General features: G+C 38.1%; 1 protein-coding gene across 1 annotated transcript in view; it reads right to left on the bottom strand.

Annotated features, from left to right (window-relative positions):
- Positions 1-17,448, bottom strand: part of CORIN (corin, serine peptidase) — a 136,830-nt gene that overhangs the window by 34,593 nt on the left and 84,789 nt on the right. Inside the window, 4 exon segments of the mRNA XM_034064575.1 lie at positions 938-1,083; positions 8,178-8,409; positions 14,645-14,746; positions 16,865-16,981. Coding sequence (XP_033920466.1) covers positions 938-1,083; positions 8,178-8,409; positions 14,645-14,746; positions 16,865-16,981 — 597 coding nt within the window.

Genomic DNA, 17,448 nt, shown 5'->3' on the forward strand with positions numbered 1-17,448 from the left:
AAATAGTACTGACTGCTATATATGCTTCACTGTTTTTTTTCACAATTCCTTCACTATATCCACAGCACTACATCTTAACTAAAAGAACTGTAGACAAAGCAGCTTTTACCCATTTGCTTTCTCTGAGCAAGATCAAGGCTGTTGAAATACCATCATCATCATGTAGGTGAGCAGAAGAGTTAGAACTGAAGAATATCAGTGCATTGCAGGCACTGTAGCACACCCCATCTCACTACATACCCAGCTGTTTTACTGTCATTTTGGAAATAAATAGAAAAGACATGTCAGAACCACCACAGATACCACATCTGATGAAAACTGCAGAAGGAAAAGCTGCACAGCTTCTCTCTTCATACATATAAACAATATCTAGAAGCACTTAAGGAAATTTCATTCTTTTGTTCCATGTTTGCATCCACCCACAATGATTAATATTATGGTTGAATGCAAACCCCATAATTTGTCAGTTGCTACTGAAGCTGGGTTAGAACAATTTTACAGAACTTCCCCCAAAGAAAAACAAAGAATAGCTGGCAAAGACACTAATATTACAATATCTTTCTCAGAGCTGTCACAGGGCTTAGCTTTTTAAAATTGCCAAGAGTCTGCCTCCTGGTTAGAAAAGCATTATTAGAACATCTAAATAGGCAAAAATGTGAAGTATAAACACAAGCAAGTACTACGTGTGGTGTTAGTAACAAATCTCAAACCCTGACTTTCACAGATTGAGGGCAATTGATCCCTCCTTCAAACAAACTTCTTATGAGAACTTCCTCCTGTGCAAACTGTAAGTATCCAAATTCCCTGAAACCTGGTTTGGAATAATTTCCACAGTTTAAATACCATAATTTAAAAGAAGAGGTATGTAAAGAAATCAGTGGCTTGGGGAACCTAATTAAATGTTTAATTTCCTGCTTTATGTATTTATAGGAGTTACCTTCTACACCTTCATCTGGTGTTAGACAAGTTTCATTGTCTGAGTTTTCATCTGGAAACTGAGTGCAGTCAGTATCTTCTGGCCACTGCAGACCTACTATCCCAAGCACAGACTCACAGCGTTCCTTAGACTGTACACATAAAGTCCTGAGGAGACAAAGTGGAATAGAACAGAGTAACTGAGTTAAAGTCTTACAAATTCCCAGCTACTGGAAGTTAATTATCCTAGCCAAAGTTAAAGATGAAGATCAAGGAAAAATCAGTTTATCAGATTTCTTTAAATGTAAAAAAAAAAATCAAATGTTAGAAATATAGAATCACAGAATAGTTAGGGCTGGAAAGGACCCTAAGATCACCTAGTTCCAACCCCCCTGCCATGGGCAGAGACACCTCACACTCAACCACATCACCCAAGGCTTCATCTAACCTGGCCTTGAATACCGCCATTCACAACTTCCCCAGGCAACCCATTCCAGTACCTCACCACCCTCACAGTAAAGAATTTCTTCCTTATAGCCAATCTAAACCTCTGCTGTTTAAGTTTTAACCCATTACCCCTTGTCCTATCACTACAGTCCCTAATGAAGAGTCCCTCCCCAGCATCCCTGTAGGCCCCCTTCAGATACTGGGAGGCTGCTATGAGGTCTCCACGCAGCCTTCTCTTCTCCAGGCTGAACAGCCCCAACTTTCTCAGCCTGTCTTCATATGAAAGGTGCTCCAGTCCCCTGATCATCCTTGTGGACCTCCTCTGGACTTGTTCCAAAAGTTCCGTGTCCTTTCTATGTTGAGGACACCAGAACTGCACACAATACTCCACGTGAGGTCTCACAAGAGCAGAGTAGAGGGGCAGGATCACCTCCTTCGACCTGCTGACCATGCTGCTTTTGATGCAGCCCAGGATATGGTTGGCTTTCTGTAAAATGTTGCTACTGTTAAATCATTATTTAAGTTACTGTATGCAGACTATTACCTGAGTTATAATAGCTAAATACAAACACTTACAAACATCCACTCATCTGTAAGGGAAGGCAGACAACTTTTTTTAAGAAGCATTAACTGCTCTCCTTCAAGAAAAAATCTGAATACATTTCATACCACTGAAACGGTACCTCTTCTGATGATGCTACCTCAGAAAACAAGTGGGTTCAGAAGGACAAAATATTTAAGCCAGCAAACTATAGAGCACGGAACTCCCCAGCGAATTCAATAAAATTAAAAGTCTGGGGCAAATCAAAGCACAGGTCAACCTAGTCTTAGTTTGCTCTCAGTTAGAGCAACAGAAGCTTGTACCATACCTGGAGAAAGGCATGAATATAGAACTCCTGCTGCTGACCATAGAAAGTTAGTTCACTTAATCTAGATTAATATCCTGTTTCCCAAAAGAGCCACTGTCAAAAGTTTCAAAAATACAAAGAGTATTTTGCATAATAATCCCCTATTATTTTAAACATTATTTAAAATATTTAGCAACTGCTTTTGCCTGAAATCATAGCTGATGTGCTGTTCAATAGAGTAGTCTTTTATCTGTGGTATTTTTTAATCCCTGGTTTTTTCAACTTCCTTTTCTTTTTTAATTTTTGTGGAATATTAAGTAGGCAGTACAGGATTAGGAACCTCAACATACTTTTCATCTTTTCCTCCAAACAAAAACACATGTCATGCTTAACAGATATGCATCTAAGCTGCTCTTAAAAACTCTTCAGTTGGTATGATTTCATATACCATCTCGTCATTCATTCTCATACACAGGTATCTATTATTTTCCTTCTCTCTGACCTATAGCTCTGCTGATGTATTTTAAATCCATTGCTTCCTGGTTAACCTCAGTGAACATGGTGAACAATCTCTTTCCTCAAGGAAACTCATCTTCACCTATTTGAAGTGTTAGATGTCTCCCCAAGCTGTCTCCTGTATCTAGACTCAGCAACTCATTTAGTTGCACATTTTAGATCACATTTTCTAAATCAATAATAATTTGGACTTCCTCCTACCATTTCAAAGAAAATTCTCTTTTCTTCTTATGCACTAAAAACTATTCAAGAATAGTATCCCAACCATTTCTACATATATGTTTGGTTTTTTTTTTTCAGTTTCCTCCATGTTGTTTTAAATCTGCCTTTTTTTTTAGTTTGTTGATTTTTTCCAGATCTTTCTTTTGGAAACAGACTCTTCTTTCATGGAAGGCATTTTATTCCACCCATTTTCCTTTGATCTTTTGACAAATGGACCATTTTCTTTTTCCTGCAATAAGCTTGGAGAAATACAGTGACCAAAACCAGGCAAAAATGTCCATTTAGTATGAATTATTTTATGTTCTTTTGAGAAAACAATACATTATTAATCTCCCCAAATTTAATTTTGCTTTGGGGGACTTAATGAAAAACATTCAATTGGGTTTTTTGCACCAAACAATTCACCATTGAGTGGAGCGCTGGAAGGAATGGATGACTGGATTGACATTGGTTAACCATGCTGAAAGTACTGATTCTTTCCTTTTAGACTTTCCTGAATATCAAAAAGTTTTACTCTCACCAGTTTGTAACCTGAGCTTTCTGAATGATACAAATTTTTATTTACCTATGGCAAAAACCCAACAACAATATGATTCTATGATTCTATTGTAAAACAGCTAGGAAACTGTAAGAGCAATTGGCACTTCCCCCTCCCCCCAGTCTTTTCCCCATTTGCATAGTGAGTCTCAGCTGGGCTTTCAGAATACCTTGGTAACAGACTTCCTTATTTACTTCTCAGTCAAATCTCATCTGTGGTAGTCTACAAATTAACCTAACAAGTTAACAGCTAACAAGAGTACACATCACAAAGCAGAAAAATCTCTCCCTTCCTGGTATGAAAAAGAAATTAAGGTTAGCAAAAAAATGTGCCAACACATAAGGGACATGAGATTTGACCAAGATTATTCTTCATACGCATCTGAAACAGTTTTGAAACAACACCAAAGTCAGCTGGAGACTCCTTACATACACAGATATCATCATCTCCATGACATTGTAGGTGAACATGACTAAGAAGGCATTTACTGCTCCCAAAATAAGGGACATTGATAAACTTTTATTTATATTGATATATTAAATGTATTTAATTTTTTTCTACAGATCTGTTTTACATTTATCAGTTAACTCAAGTTTATTGGTATAAGGCTATACGTGTTTTCATTTCTAGAACATTTTTACATTTTTACATCATATCTGTGTCTGAAATTCTTCCCAAAATATTATTTTAAAGCAAACACTATAGATCTCAGTGGAACCCTCCAAGGTATCCCTTATTAATAAAATCACTCTCTACTTGGAATCTAACATAAAAGCAAAACCTGAAAACAGTTACAGAAGTAGAGCTTTGAATCCTGGGATGTAAAATTTTATCTTGCATATTCAATCTGATCTAAATATGATGTTACCCTGTTTTGAGGAGGAGGTTGATCAGATGACTTTCAGAGGTCCTCTTCAAACTAAATAATTCTATGGCTTCTACAAGTTGCTCTTTGTCTATTTAATACCTTAAATTTGAAAACCATGCAACTATATTATGATACTTCTTAAAATCTGTTAGCTAGGTATGCAGTTGATGAAGCAAAGAACCTATACTTTATCTTTTATCCCTGTACATTAGAATAAGCTAGCCAAATTTTCATAGAATCAGAATGATTAGGATTGGAAGGGACCTTACAGCTCATCTACTCATTCTTATAAAAAAGTCCCTCACCAGCTTTCTTGTAGGTACACTTTAGGTACTACAAGGCTGCTATAAAGGCTCCCTGGAGCCTTTTCTTCTCCAGGCTGAAGAAGCCCAAACCTCTCAGCCTGTCTTCATAGCAGAGGTGCTCCAGTCTCTGATCATTTTGTGGCCTTTCTCTGGATTCACTCCAACAGGTCCATGTCCCTCTCATGTTGAGGGGCCCAGAGCTAAGTGCAGTATTCCAAGTGGGGTCTCATGAAAGTAAAGTAGAGGGCAGGATCACCTCCTTCGACCTGCTGGTCACGCTCCTTTTGATGTAGCCCAGGAAACGGTTGGCTTTCTGGGCTGCAAGCGCACACTGAAGCTGGCTCATGTCCAGTTTCTCATTGACCAACACCCCCAAGTCTTTATCCTCAGGACTGCTCTGAATCCATTCTCTGCCCTGCCTGTAGTTGTGCTTGGGATTGCCCTGACCAAGGCAAGTCAACCAGGTCTTGCAGTTGGCCTTGTTGAACTTCAAGAGATTTGCACCTGTAAAGGTCCCTCTGGACGGCATCCCTTCCCTCCAGTTTGTTGACCATACCACACAGCTTGACGTCATCAGCAAGTGTGCTGAGGGTGCACTCAATCCCACCATCCATGTTACCAACAAAGATACAGAATAGTGCCAGTCCTAACACCTGCCCCTTTGAATCACCATTCCTCATTGGTCTCCATGTGGGCATCGAGCCATTGACCACAAGTCTTTGAGTAGGACCATCCAGACAATTTCTTATCCACTGAGTAGTCCACCTGTCAAATCTATGCCTCTCCAGTTTAGAGACAAAGATGCTGTGCAGGACAGTGCCTTGAGGAAGTTCAGGTAGATGACATCAGTGGTTCTTCCCTTATCCACCAACGCCATACCCTGTCGTAGGAGTCCATCAGATTTGCAGGCACTATTTGCCCTTAGTGAAGCCGTGTTGGCTGTCACCAATAATCACTGATGTATCTTAGCAGAGTTTCCAGGAAGATCTGCTCCATCATCTTGCTGGGCTCTGAGGTGAGACTCACTGGCCTGTAGTTCCCATCTTCACTTTCCCCCTGTTTAAAAATTTGGGTTATTTTTCCCCTTTTCCAGTCAGTGGAACTTCACCAGACTGCCATAGCTTCTCAGTTGCTGCTCAGTAATGTTTACGCTGACCAAGGACTTTCTGAGTCTCATGCTCTGCCAGGGAGGAGGGGAAGTCGGGAGGAAGCAGAGACAGGACACCTGACCCAAACTAGCCAAAGAGGTATTCCATACCACAGCACATCATGCCCACTATATGAACTGGGGGCAGTTACCTGGAAGAGCTAGATCACTCTTTGGTCAGGCTGGGTATCAGTCAGTGGGTGGTGAGCGGTTGTATTCTCTTCCCTTGTTATTTCCCTTATCATTATTATTATTGGTGGTAGCAGTAGTGGTTTGTGTTACGCCTTATTTACTGGACTGTTCTTATCTCAACCTGTGGGAGTTACATTCTTTTGATTCTCCTCCCCATCCCTCCAGGAGGTGGGGGCAGAGGAAGGGGGGCAATTGAGCAAGTGGCTGCGTGGTTCTGAGTTACCAGCTGGGCTTAAACCACAACAGTAATGTTATCTATTTGTCAACAATGTCACATGGTAGGAAACCTTAGGACATGTATTGCAAATTGCAATGCACTTTTCTGTCAAGACAGTAGATGTTAATTGATCAATATCATCAAGGTAGGCCCATTAAAAGATACAGAAATACAGTACGAGAAGGCTTTAGCAGCCATTTGCTCAAAGAGCTCCTCCTGCTGATCAGATTTATTAGCTCTCCTAATCTGCAACAACTGCTGCTACCAAAGTGACAAGATTTACAGAACATAGTCTCTTTTGAACATAACCCTGAAAAGTACAATCATATGAATTGATAAGGATTGTAGAAAAGTTAATCTGATGAGTAGAAAGCCTAAGTTAGTCTGTAATTCAGAATGATGCAGTACTCTTCTAACTTAGAAAGGTAAGCATGCATTAAAATTTCAAGTTTTGTTAATGGTATTTGGATAGGGCTTTGCATAGTTGAAGTGAAATACAATTGCAAAAAAACTATTAAAAAATGCTGATGTTCCATATTAAATTAGTTGATTCTGTGTTTAAATACCCTTTATAGTGGTGCAACTCTAATCAAACACAGAAATGGACAGTACTTTGTACAAAGCTTACAGCAACCTTCTGGACATGTTGTCCAACTGTGAGGTGGGTGGGTTGAACAACTGACTAAAGAGCAGAACTTAAAGGGTTGTAGCGAATGGGGCTACATCTGGCTGGTGACTGGTAATCAGCAATGTTCCTCATGGTTCAATTCTAGGGCCAGTTTGGTTCACTGAATTTATCAATCACTTGGATGTAGGAGTTGAATGGAGCAAGTTTGCTGATGATACCAAACTGGGAGGTGCTGTTGACACTCTTGAGAGACAAAATGTCTTGCAGAGGGCTTTAGATAGATTGCACTATTGGGCAACGATTAATGGGATGAAATTTAACAAGCTCAAATGCCATATTCTGCACTTAGGACAGAGTAATACCAGGCACAAGTATAAACTGGGCAAGTAGTGGGTGGAGAGCAGCCATGGAGGAAAAGATCTGGTGCTGCTGGTCAACAACAGGCTTGATACAATTCAGTGGTGTTCCCTGGCAGCCAAGAAAGCAAACTGCACCCTGAGGTGCATCAAACACAGTATAACCAGCCAGCCAAAAGATGTCATTATCCCACTGTATTCAGCATTGTAGGGCCTCAACTTGAGTGCTGTGTCAAGTTCTGGAACCCAGTTTAAGAAGGATGTGAAGGTCCTTGAATGAGTTCAAAGGCAGCAAAGCTGGTGAAAGGGCTGGAAGGAATGTCCTGTGAGGAGCAGCTAAGGACTCTGGGCTTGTCTAGTTTGGAGAATAGAATGCTGAAGAGCAACCTTATTGTTCTCTACAGTTTCCTGAGGAGAGGAAGCAGAGAGAAGGTGCTGATCTCTTCTCCCTGGTACCCAGTGACAGGACACGTGGCAGTGGTTCAAAGTTGAACCAGGGGAGGTTTACACTGGAGATTAGGAAGCGTTTCTTGACAGAGAGGGTTGTCAAACACTGGAACAGGCTTCCTAGAGAGGCAGTTGATGCCCAAGACCTGCCAGTATTTAAGAGGCTTTTGGAAAATGCCCTTAATAATATGCTTTAACTTGGTGAGCCCTGAATTGGTCAGGGAGTTGGACTAGATGATTATTGTAGGTCCCTTCCAAATGAAAGTCTGTTTTATTCAATATATATACTTTGAAAATTATTGAACTGCTATTCCTCTCCTTGTTTTGAGTACTTCAGATACTAATCAAATCACTAATACACAAGTGTAATGAACTGAATTTAATGACCTTTTAAAATATGGTTTCCTACCTTTTGCTATGGAATTGAATTGCATACCAAAATTTCTGCATTCTGAATAGTAACAGAAAATTGGGAAAGACTAACATGACGGACAATGTCAGTCAAGAATTAAATGAAGTATAGTGTAGTACCTGCAAGGTGGGATCCGCTGATTTGTATGGGGGTCACATTTTGGTACTAAGATTGTACAGGCAAAAAACATAAGGTACTTGTAGCAGTTGGTCTGAACCAAGGCTGGGAAAAGAGAAGACTCCCAGCTGATAGAAGCTTCCTTCTGCGTCCTGTGTCCCAGGTAGTTTGGGTAATAAGTATAGTTGTAAGGCAAGTTCATACAGAGCTCCAGAGTAATTGATTCACACTGACCTTTCACAGAAAGAAAACAAAACAAAACAAAAAGAAAACAAAACAAAAACAAACAAACAAAAAAAGAAACACAAATGGTGTGAGATGAAATGAAATACAGAAGAAATAATTTAACAAATTTATCAGTCAGGTGATTTCCTCAAAGGCTTGAGAAACTTCAAAGTTTCAAAGCTCAAGACCCCATATAAGTAAAGAAAGGTGGGTTTGACTTCTGACTGCCTAATAACCTATTCAGAGACTTACATTCCCTCACCAATATGCATTAACTTCCTGAGTAACATCTTAAATTTAACATGGTACAATAAACCATTCTTTAAAAACAGATTTATTCTTTTCAAATTAAATTTCTGATAATTTTCAAGAGTTCCTATACCGTAAAACAATAAACCCATAACACAACTCATACTGGCAGGACAACTGTCAAAATTGGAAAGGGTCTCAGGAGGTCTCTAGTCCAATGTCCCGCTCAAAGCTTTGTCAATTCTGAGGACTGATCAGGTTTCTCAAAGCTGTGTTTAATTGGGTCTTGAAAAATCTCTAATGACAGAAACTCCACAATTTCTCCTTATAGAAAGCAGAAGGCAAGTTTTTTTATTTTTTGCATCCCAAGATCTGAAGGAAAAATGAGGACAATTATGTACTGCAAAAACACTGAGTAAGAGATAGTCTACATGCTAATAATTAAATTCAGATAAGGTGTAATTGATAATAAAGAGAATGATAAGCAAGAACAAACTAAATGTAACAGCTACAAGTCCATATGATCACACTGACTATAGCTATATAGTCATTCAGCTTTTAGGGAGTTCATCACAACACATACTAAACTGACCAAGTATTTTAGATTTAAAATATCTTATAGCTCTTGTATTTCTTTTTAAGCTGGTAGTCAGAAATAGCTACTTTTTAATTTTCCACCACAACAGAAAACTTTTGATGAAAAAGTGCTAAAAAAGTACAACAAAAAAGTAATTTGCTACCAAAAGACTGCAAGTATATTTGCCTGTTCTGAAAGCAAATGTGTCTTAACATGATTAATATTGTCTACCAGCTAGTTGTAGCAACTGTGTGATTCTATAGCTGCACCTTTGGGAGGAAGAAGACCCACCAGTCAGTTAATCAGCTGATCAGCTGAACTGTCATTCTTGGACTGGCGTTCCCTGTTATAACCTCTTTTAGTATTTACTTGTAATCTGAAGATTATGAATTTCATTTTATATACAACTTTTCCTCTCTGCTAAATCCTTGCATACTGCACATACTTCTGTCATCTCAAACCACTTAGTCCCAGCTTTGGAGTATATGAGGTTCAAAGACTACAAAAATCCTCATCACACTACAGTGATTTCCTGTTCCTTTTGAACTCTTCCTTGTCCTCTGTCATGGGTTCAGCAGTAGCTCATGCTCTGCCAGGGCAGGGAGGAGGGAGAGATAGGGCTCCTGGTCTGGGCTAGTCGGGGAGGTATTCCATACCACAGCACGTCCTGCTCGGGGAGGGGACTGGAAGCTGGCCAGGAGGGGAGGGGTTAGCTCTCTCCTCCGGGCTGGGCTCGGAGAGGGAACGGGAAGGTGGCCAGGGGGGTAGGGGTTAGCTCTTTTCCGGGCTGGCCTCGTGGCGGCGAGTGGTATCGTATTCTCTCTCCCTGTTTGTCTCCTCTAACATTGATTTGTTATTGGTAACGGTAGTGATTTGTGTTATACCTTAATTGCTGGACTGATTTTACCTCAATCCGTGGGAGTTGTATTCCTCTGGCTCCCTCCGGGAGTGGGAAGGTGGGGGGGGGGGGGAGGGGAAACTGTGCAGATTTAGTTTAAACCACGACATCCTCCCACACTTCAGTTGCCCAGATCAGTTTGGTTTTGTCTTTTTATTTTTCCCCAGTAAGCATCTTTTCTTGATGTGTACAGAACATTACATGCTCAACAGTATTTCATGATGAAACCCAAGTAAATGGACCCAAAAGCATGTGCAGAATTTTAAGTGTTTGTATAACATAACATTTGAAACTAAATGGCAGAAATGCTCATGTTTCATTCTCTCATTTGTTATGACTCGTATTTATAGGCATTTAGGTGAATTCCAGGAGAAAATCTAGTCCACTGTAATGCCTTTGCAGGATACAGGTTTTCACTTTACATGTTTTTAATATGATTACAACTCCTTTTTTCACTGCGTTTAGAAAGCTTCTATTGCATTATATGCAAAGATGTCATTGTAGGTTTGAAAATAGTAACCTTTTACTTTTACAGCCAAGTAACAAACAGAATATACATTCCAGGGGAACACCTGATGGAATTCAAGTAACCCAAATGTTAATCTTTCCTTCTTATATCTGTCCTACAGTTTATCTTGCTGCTCCCTTATTTATAGTACATATAAGTACAAGCTAGTGAGTAGGAAACAAGCAATAAAATTCATTGCATCTTATTCTAAAGAAAAAAAAAGCAAATAACAAAAAACTTCACACTAAAAAAAAAAGAAATCAACCCAAAAACAAACCCCAAGAAACCCCAAACAAACCCACACAAAAAAAAACCAAACAAAACCCCACAACCAAAAAAAAAAAACTCATAAACCATCAAATTATGCCTGCATTTAATATCTTCATGTATTAACTTGCTCTACCTACTATACAGAAGTTAGTTCCAAACATAGTAACAGAAGTGAATGGGGTATTTCACAGAACTGTAGAAGGGCTGAAGTTGGAAGAAACCTCTGGAGATCATCTGGCCCAATCCCCCTGCAAGCCACGGCCACCTAGAGCAGGTTGTGCAGAACCATGCCCAAACAGCTTCTGACTGTCTAGGGAGTCTCTACAACCTCTTCCAGACAACCTGTGTTCAATCACCCTGCCAGTAAAACAAGTGTTTTGTTATATTCAGTTATCCTTATGCTCCCATGTTTCAGTTTGTGCCTATTGCTTTCAGTTCTGTCACAGAGCACCAAAACAACAAAATAGCCTGCCTCTGTTGCCTCAACACTCTCCATTCAGATATTTGTTCTGTTATACTAAGTATATTATTACTGCTTTATAATGCCAGCTTAAACTGATCAGACATTATCACTCATGCAGAATGTCCACTTTAACCAATACTGCGAAATGTGGCCTATGCTTTGGAATTTTCCAACTACAGTGTTATTTGGGTGAGAAAATACTTCTTTGTCAACACTGACATTTTTCAGGGGAATTCTCATGTCTCACCAAAGATGAAATATCTCCGATCAAAATATGAACAGCAAAAATAACATGAAAAAAGACAACATTACTTCCAGATGTTACGCAAGAAAAACCTCTCCCAAACTCTCTTGCTGTTCCATTGTGTATAAACAATTAAATATTCACTGGACCAGAATGGGAGAGAGATGATCTGCAAATCTAATTCAGATTATGTGTTACTCCTGTTGAGAACTATGGGCTGTTGCCCATAATATGCCAAGGAAGTATCTTCACTAAAAAGCTCTTGGGCTTCTTATGACATGGAATAGAAACATTGTTTTAGAACTCAAATATCACACATCAAAAAAAGTTTTTTGCTGTCTTGTAAAATAGTGCCAGGCACTCAAACATTTTCCAAAATTACTTTCCAACACATACAACGGATACAAAAATTTGCATTTTTCAGAAAAGATTTTGGACAAACTGTTCTGTACCGCAGTCATTCTCATACTGATTTATCCACAAGAAAGATGAGTCCAAGAAAGAAAGTACACTTTCAGATCTCTCCTTTTGTGACAGTAACTGAATGGAGTCACACTGCTTGAAAGACTGTTGCCTTTTAGAGGGCTGTAGCTGCTCGTTATGAAAGGTAATCTGCTTAAGAGAGAACTGCTCTCTGAGGAGGTAAGAACAAGAGGCTGCTGCAGGTATTTCTATATTTTTGTATTTGTTGGGTAAGGCTGCTGCTGGTGCCTTTTGCCACCGAGAAGACCTGTCTTATGGACAACTGGTGACTACACAGCCATCAGCTGTGAATCCCATGCTGTTTCTGTCACAATATATCAGATACATTTTACATGGTCTTTACTAAGCAGTTTAAGTATTTAAAAATAAATACAATTACAAAATACTGTCTTTTTTGACCTGAGTAAATATAAAGTTACTACTTTATATTTATATTTATATTTAATATATAAAGTTACTACTTATATATTTAATATATAAAGTTACTACTTTATATTTATATTTATATTTAATATATATATTACTTTATACTACCACTCTAAACATATAAACCAAGGTTTAGTGTAATGACTGTTAACTTTTGGAAGCATTATGAGTAAAACTCTGAAACAATAAATAGAAGTATGGAAGCCCCATTCCTGGGCAAATCACAGCTTTCTGGCAATGTCAGTAATGTTCAAATAAAAAGCTGATCTTCAAATGGAGAAACTGAGAAGCAACACCTGTTCTTAAAGGCTCAGGATGCTAAAGCTGATGCTTCTTCTGCAGACAGAGAGATCTGAGACTAAATATCCTTCACTCCCTTGAGCATTCAGCCTTATCACACTGATTTAAATTTGTGACTAGCTAAAGTGGAGTTATTCAAGTCAGCAATTATATCACAATCAATACCTGTGTATTCTGACCTTAAAAGATCAGGAAAATATGACCTTCAAGTCTCACCAAAGGTAAGGAAAGATTACTTGAAGTACTGTTTTCTGTGGAGATGCCAGAAACCTACAGTTTCAAGGGGTTTCAGCAGGAACTGCACATGTGGTCAACAACCAAAGTAATTTGATCTGTTGTGATAACTCATGTTTCATTTCTCATTTTTTTTTAGTGTATGTATCCCATGTATATTGCTTCCCTTTCACCAGGAGAGGGATAACCTCTCACAGGAGACAATATTGCAAGACACAGATGAGAAAATGACTATGATAATTCAATGAAGACACCTGAGATTTCAACAACAACAAAAAAATATTTAAAAAATTAAGATTTTAATACAAGGGTATTTTTTTTTAAAAAAGTGTATTTTTGTTAGCTTTGTGTTATTTGGATGCTTTCCTTCCCATTTCATAACCTTTTCTAAATATTTCCTGGGGTTTGATTCACAACAGGCAAGTGAAAAACCCCAACACCTACTACTCCAATCACCTTAGAAGGCTGCTTCTCACCTGAATAGTTTGATTATGGATTAAAGGCCAGATTTACACAGGTGATGTACATGACAGACATCTTCTGCAGACCACCTTTAACAAAAAGAGGAGGTAGATGAGCCCTTCTTGAGAGTTGAGGGTACCTCCTGATTGCAGGCCTGGTACTTATGAGAATTTTATTCGTGTTGATATCTGCTTGAAGGACAGCAAGTTGGTCTTAATGCAGAGCCTCCTTAGAGCACAGGAGTCCATTCTAATGCAAAACAAGTCAAGATGATTCTATGATTCTAAGTGCGCTATAAGAACACCTTGGCTGAATGTGATTCTCCTGACCAAGCTCAAACACAAAAAAATACACAGAAGACATAAGAGGGGATGCAGCACTGAAGTGGAACATGGAGAAATTTCCCAAGCAAGAATGGAGTTAGAAAAGCCAAAGCTCAGATAGAGTTGAAACTACTGGACAATGTAAAGGGCAAGAAGAAATGCTCTTGTAAGTATACTGGCAGCAAAAGGAAAAAAAAAAGTGGGTCTGCTGCTCATTATGGCAGTGGAGCTAGTTACAAGATAAACAGAAAAGGTAAAGGTACTCTGTGTTTTTTTAGCCTCAGTTTCCAGTGAGGAATATCACTGGAAGGCTGCTTTATATCATATATCATACAATATGTATTGATCAGAAGAATAAGTAATTTTGCCAGTTTGAATATCAAAATTACTCCTTCATAAAAGGGCTAAAAGTTCTCCAACCTACTAAACACATCTCATGTTTTCTTATATATTGAAATTAAACCAGTAGCTTCTGCTTTACACTTACACTGTGTTGTTACTTCATGTAAACACTGAATGTCAGTAGATGTTAAGAAGCACAACTGTAGATAGCCTTTAAGAACGTATCAAAAATTCACAGAAGGGAAAATATCTCAATGTCAAATGTTATTAGGATCTCTAAATACATCAATAATAAAAAGTTATGATGGAAATTCTGTTTTGACTTTGCCCTTTTCAATACTTAATCATTACGCATGTGTATTAGATAGTAAATTAAAGTATTATTTACCATGTCCTACCCTGCATCCTCATTATACTCTAAACCACCCTAAAACAGTGACAGTGCAAAGCATGTGACCTACTTACTCTGCAGTTTTGTCTGGCTGTTTCTCATCTCACAGAGAGAAGTTCCACAGGATTCAGGACAGGAAGTACATCTCTGGTCTCCCTCCTGACAGAGGGTTTGACCTGAGGAAAATAGAAATTTACTATTCTAATTATTTACCAGACTAATAAAAATTACTGAAGTGTAGCAATGAGAAAAATGCAGAGTTTTTACATTACAATTAAGTATTTACTTTACATAATTAAGAACCCATACAGCATTTCAAGTGCAGCAAGTAAATGTTATAAGCAAGGAAAGCCTGCAGGAGTGTCCAGATGTCACTTTTCTTTACCCGTATACTTAACATAAGAATTTATATCCCAGTTTCCGATTGAGAGGTATGGATCTCTGAAAGCCATTTACCACAATTCTGCGGAAAAGTATGAAAAGTCATATAAATCAGATTTTGGAGGGAACAATAGGTTCTAGTTGAAAGAGAATATTTTCTGGGAATCATTCCTCAGGGCCATTCAGTTGATCTTCTTCTCATTTTATGATTGTTTTGGTGGACAATAAAATCTTCCTGAAGAAAGGTCATCAAAGCTGAAGTGCCATTGTCCTTCTTTGGCTGGTTAAAACACAAAACAACAAGAAACCCCAAAAGGCTACGGTCCTAAAAATGGAATTCAGAGCAACTAAAACCAGCATTTCATCGGAACATTTCTGAACGTATTACCTGGGTAGTTAGTTTCTCTGACAAATCCATGGACTTTTCTGTGTGTTACAATGGTGATAGCTCCTTTCCAAACCACTAAATTCTCTCTTCAATGTGACTTTTGCAAAAGCATTCATTTAATTTACTATTTGGTACACAGAGACTGAACAGTTTGGATTTCATCATCTCATCTTCTTTAAAATGGGTTATTACAACTACTACTTAGTGTTTGTATTGCACTACACAACTGATTATTATTGAATATTAATCATTCAGTCATGGCGTCCTTATATTGGGGTAGGTACAGAAGATGTTTAAAAACATCTTGGTTTCAGTGATCTTGACAACAGCCTCATCCCAAAGAACTGACAGTGCAGTAATGTGGATTTACTTCCCTTCATACATGTTATATATTGAAGCAATAGAGGTACTTTCTTAGCTGTAGCAATTGATTGTCTTATTTAACAGGTGCAGCTGATTGCAAAATTGAACTTTAAAAATAGGGGAAAACTTCTTAAATTCTAAACTTATTACAAATAATTACATTAAAATTAATTTTTAAGTTTGCTCCAACTCTTTCTTATCCCACAGGAGAAGAGCTTCTCAACTCGCTGCAATGTAGATTCCTTTGATCTGAGCACAGTCAATGCTGAATTTTCTATAAGCACTCTTTACTCTCTCTTTTGAAGGGACCACAGAACCAGCTGTGTATTTATCTTATGATAACAGGTGTGTTCTACTCTAATAACTTTTGAATAGGTTATCTTATTACCACCACATCTGACAACACTAGGGTTTTCTATATAAATTTAACCAATTTCTTTAAAAATTAAATTTGAAAGAGTATGTCATTAATAATTCTCACATTGAAGGGAAGGCTGCTATCTGAACCTACCTTACCATAATCAAGAGAATTACATGTAAAAAATATCCTCAAATATTGTGAAATTTTCACAACATTACAGCATTTCTTTCCGAGTGTCACAATGTACCCACAGGACACAAGTCTTTGGGGAAACATGTTCTGGGGCTCAAGAAAATGCCTGGTTTCCTTTGTTTCATATAAACCATAATGAGCCAGCTATCAAGTAGATGTGAAAACTCACATTTTCATACTTTTTTCCTTAGTCACACTAAATCATTAATTTGTTTAGGAAAACATCCTTTCTCTGATTCCCAAGTACTGAAGAAAAATAATTTTCATGAGAAAAGTCCTTCTCAAATGGCACCAGTTCCTGTGATGGTAGCTTATAATTGCTGCAGGACAATGGTGAATATATATCAATTATATAGTAAGAGCTCATCATGTCAGATAACCAAAACCTAAACTAAATATCACCTCCATTTCATTAATTTTTTATATTTTTAAGAACTAATAAAGCTCTGCTTACAGATCCTTGTGTGAAAGCAGACACCAGAGAACATTAGCAAGTGTTATTTACAAAGGAATGAAAGTAAATGTCAGACAGCTTTAACTAAAGACACTTCAGAACAAAGCAGTCAAAGGTAGGTTCAGTAAGAACAGTAAAATGGGGTATACCCTTACTTTCACTGCAGTTTTCTTCATCACTTCCATCTTTACAGTCATTATCTCCATCACACTGGAATGCACTAGGAATGCACTGCCCATTTCTGCACTCCACTAGACCCTGACTGTGACACGCTAGAGAGAAAAAACATGATGATACACTGGTTAACTTAGATTAATGAAGGTCAATTATTTTTGAATGTTATCTAGAAGTTATTTCAGGAGGAGCTAATAACGCTGCTTAGCACTCAAAGTCACTAGAAGACATTTTTCATTGTATGTAGGCTATGCTTTCAATAGCTTACAGATACAACAAACCAATAAAAGCATAATTTTTACTCAACCAGAAATTCTCATCTTTTCTTTGCCCGCTTACTTTCATTCTTTAATTCAGAATAGATTCTTAGGTTTCAGGGAAAATTCTAGGATAGTGGTTGTGAGGTCAAGCACCGAATGGCAGCAAGAATCAAAGCAGTATAAGCATATCTCTTATGACAACTTTAATCACATTAAAACATATGCTAGTTCCCCAAGGACTGATTTTACAGTCTTGGCACTATACTAGGGTAGTTGTTTTGCAGCTATATACCATTATCATTGGA

Source organism: Melopsittacus undulatus, chromosome 7, assembly GCF_012275295.1.
Source record: "Melopsittacus undulatus isolate bMelUnd1 chromosome 7, bMelUnd1.mat.Z, whole genome shotgun sequence".
Taxonomy (NCBI): domain Eukaryota; kingdom Metazoa; phylum Chordata; class Aves; order Psittaciformes; family Psittaculidae; genus Melopsittacus; species Melopsittacus undulatus.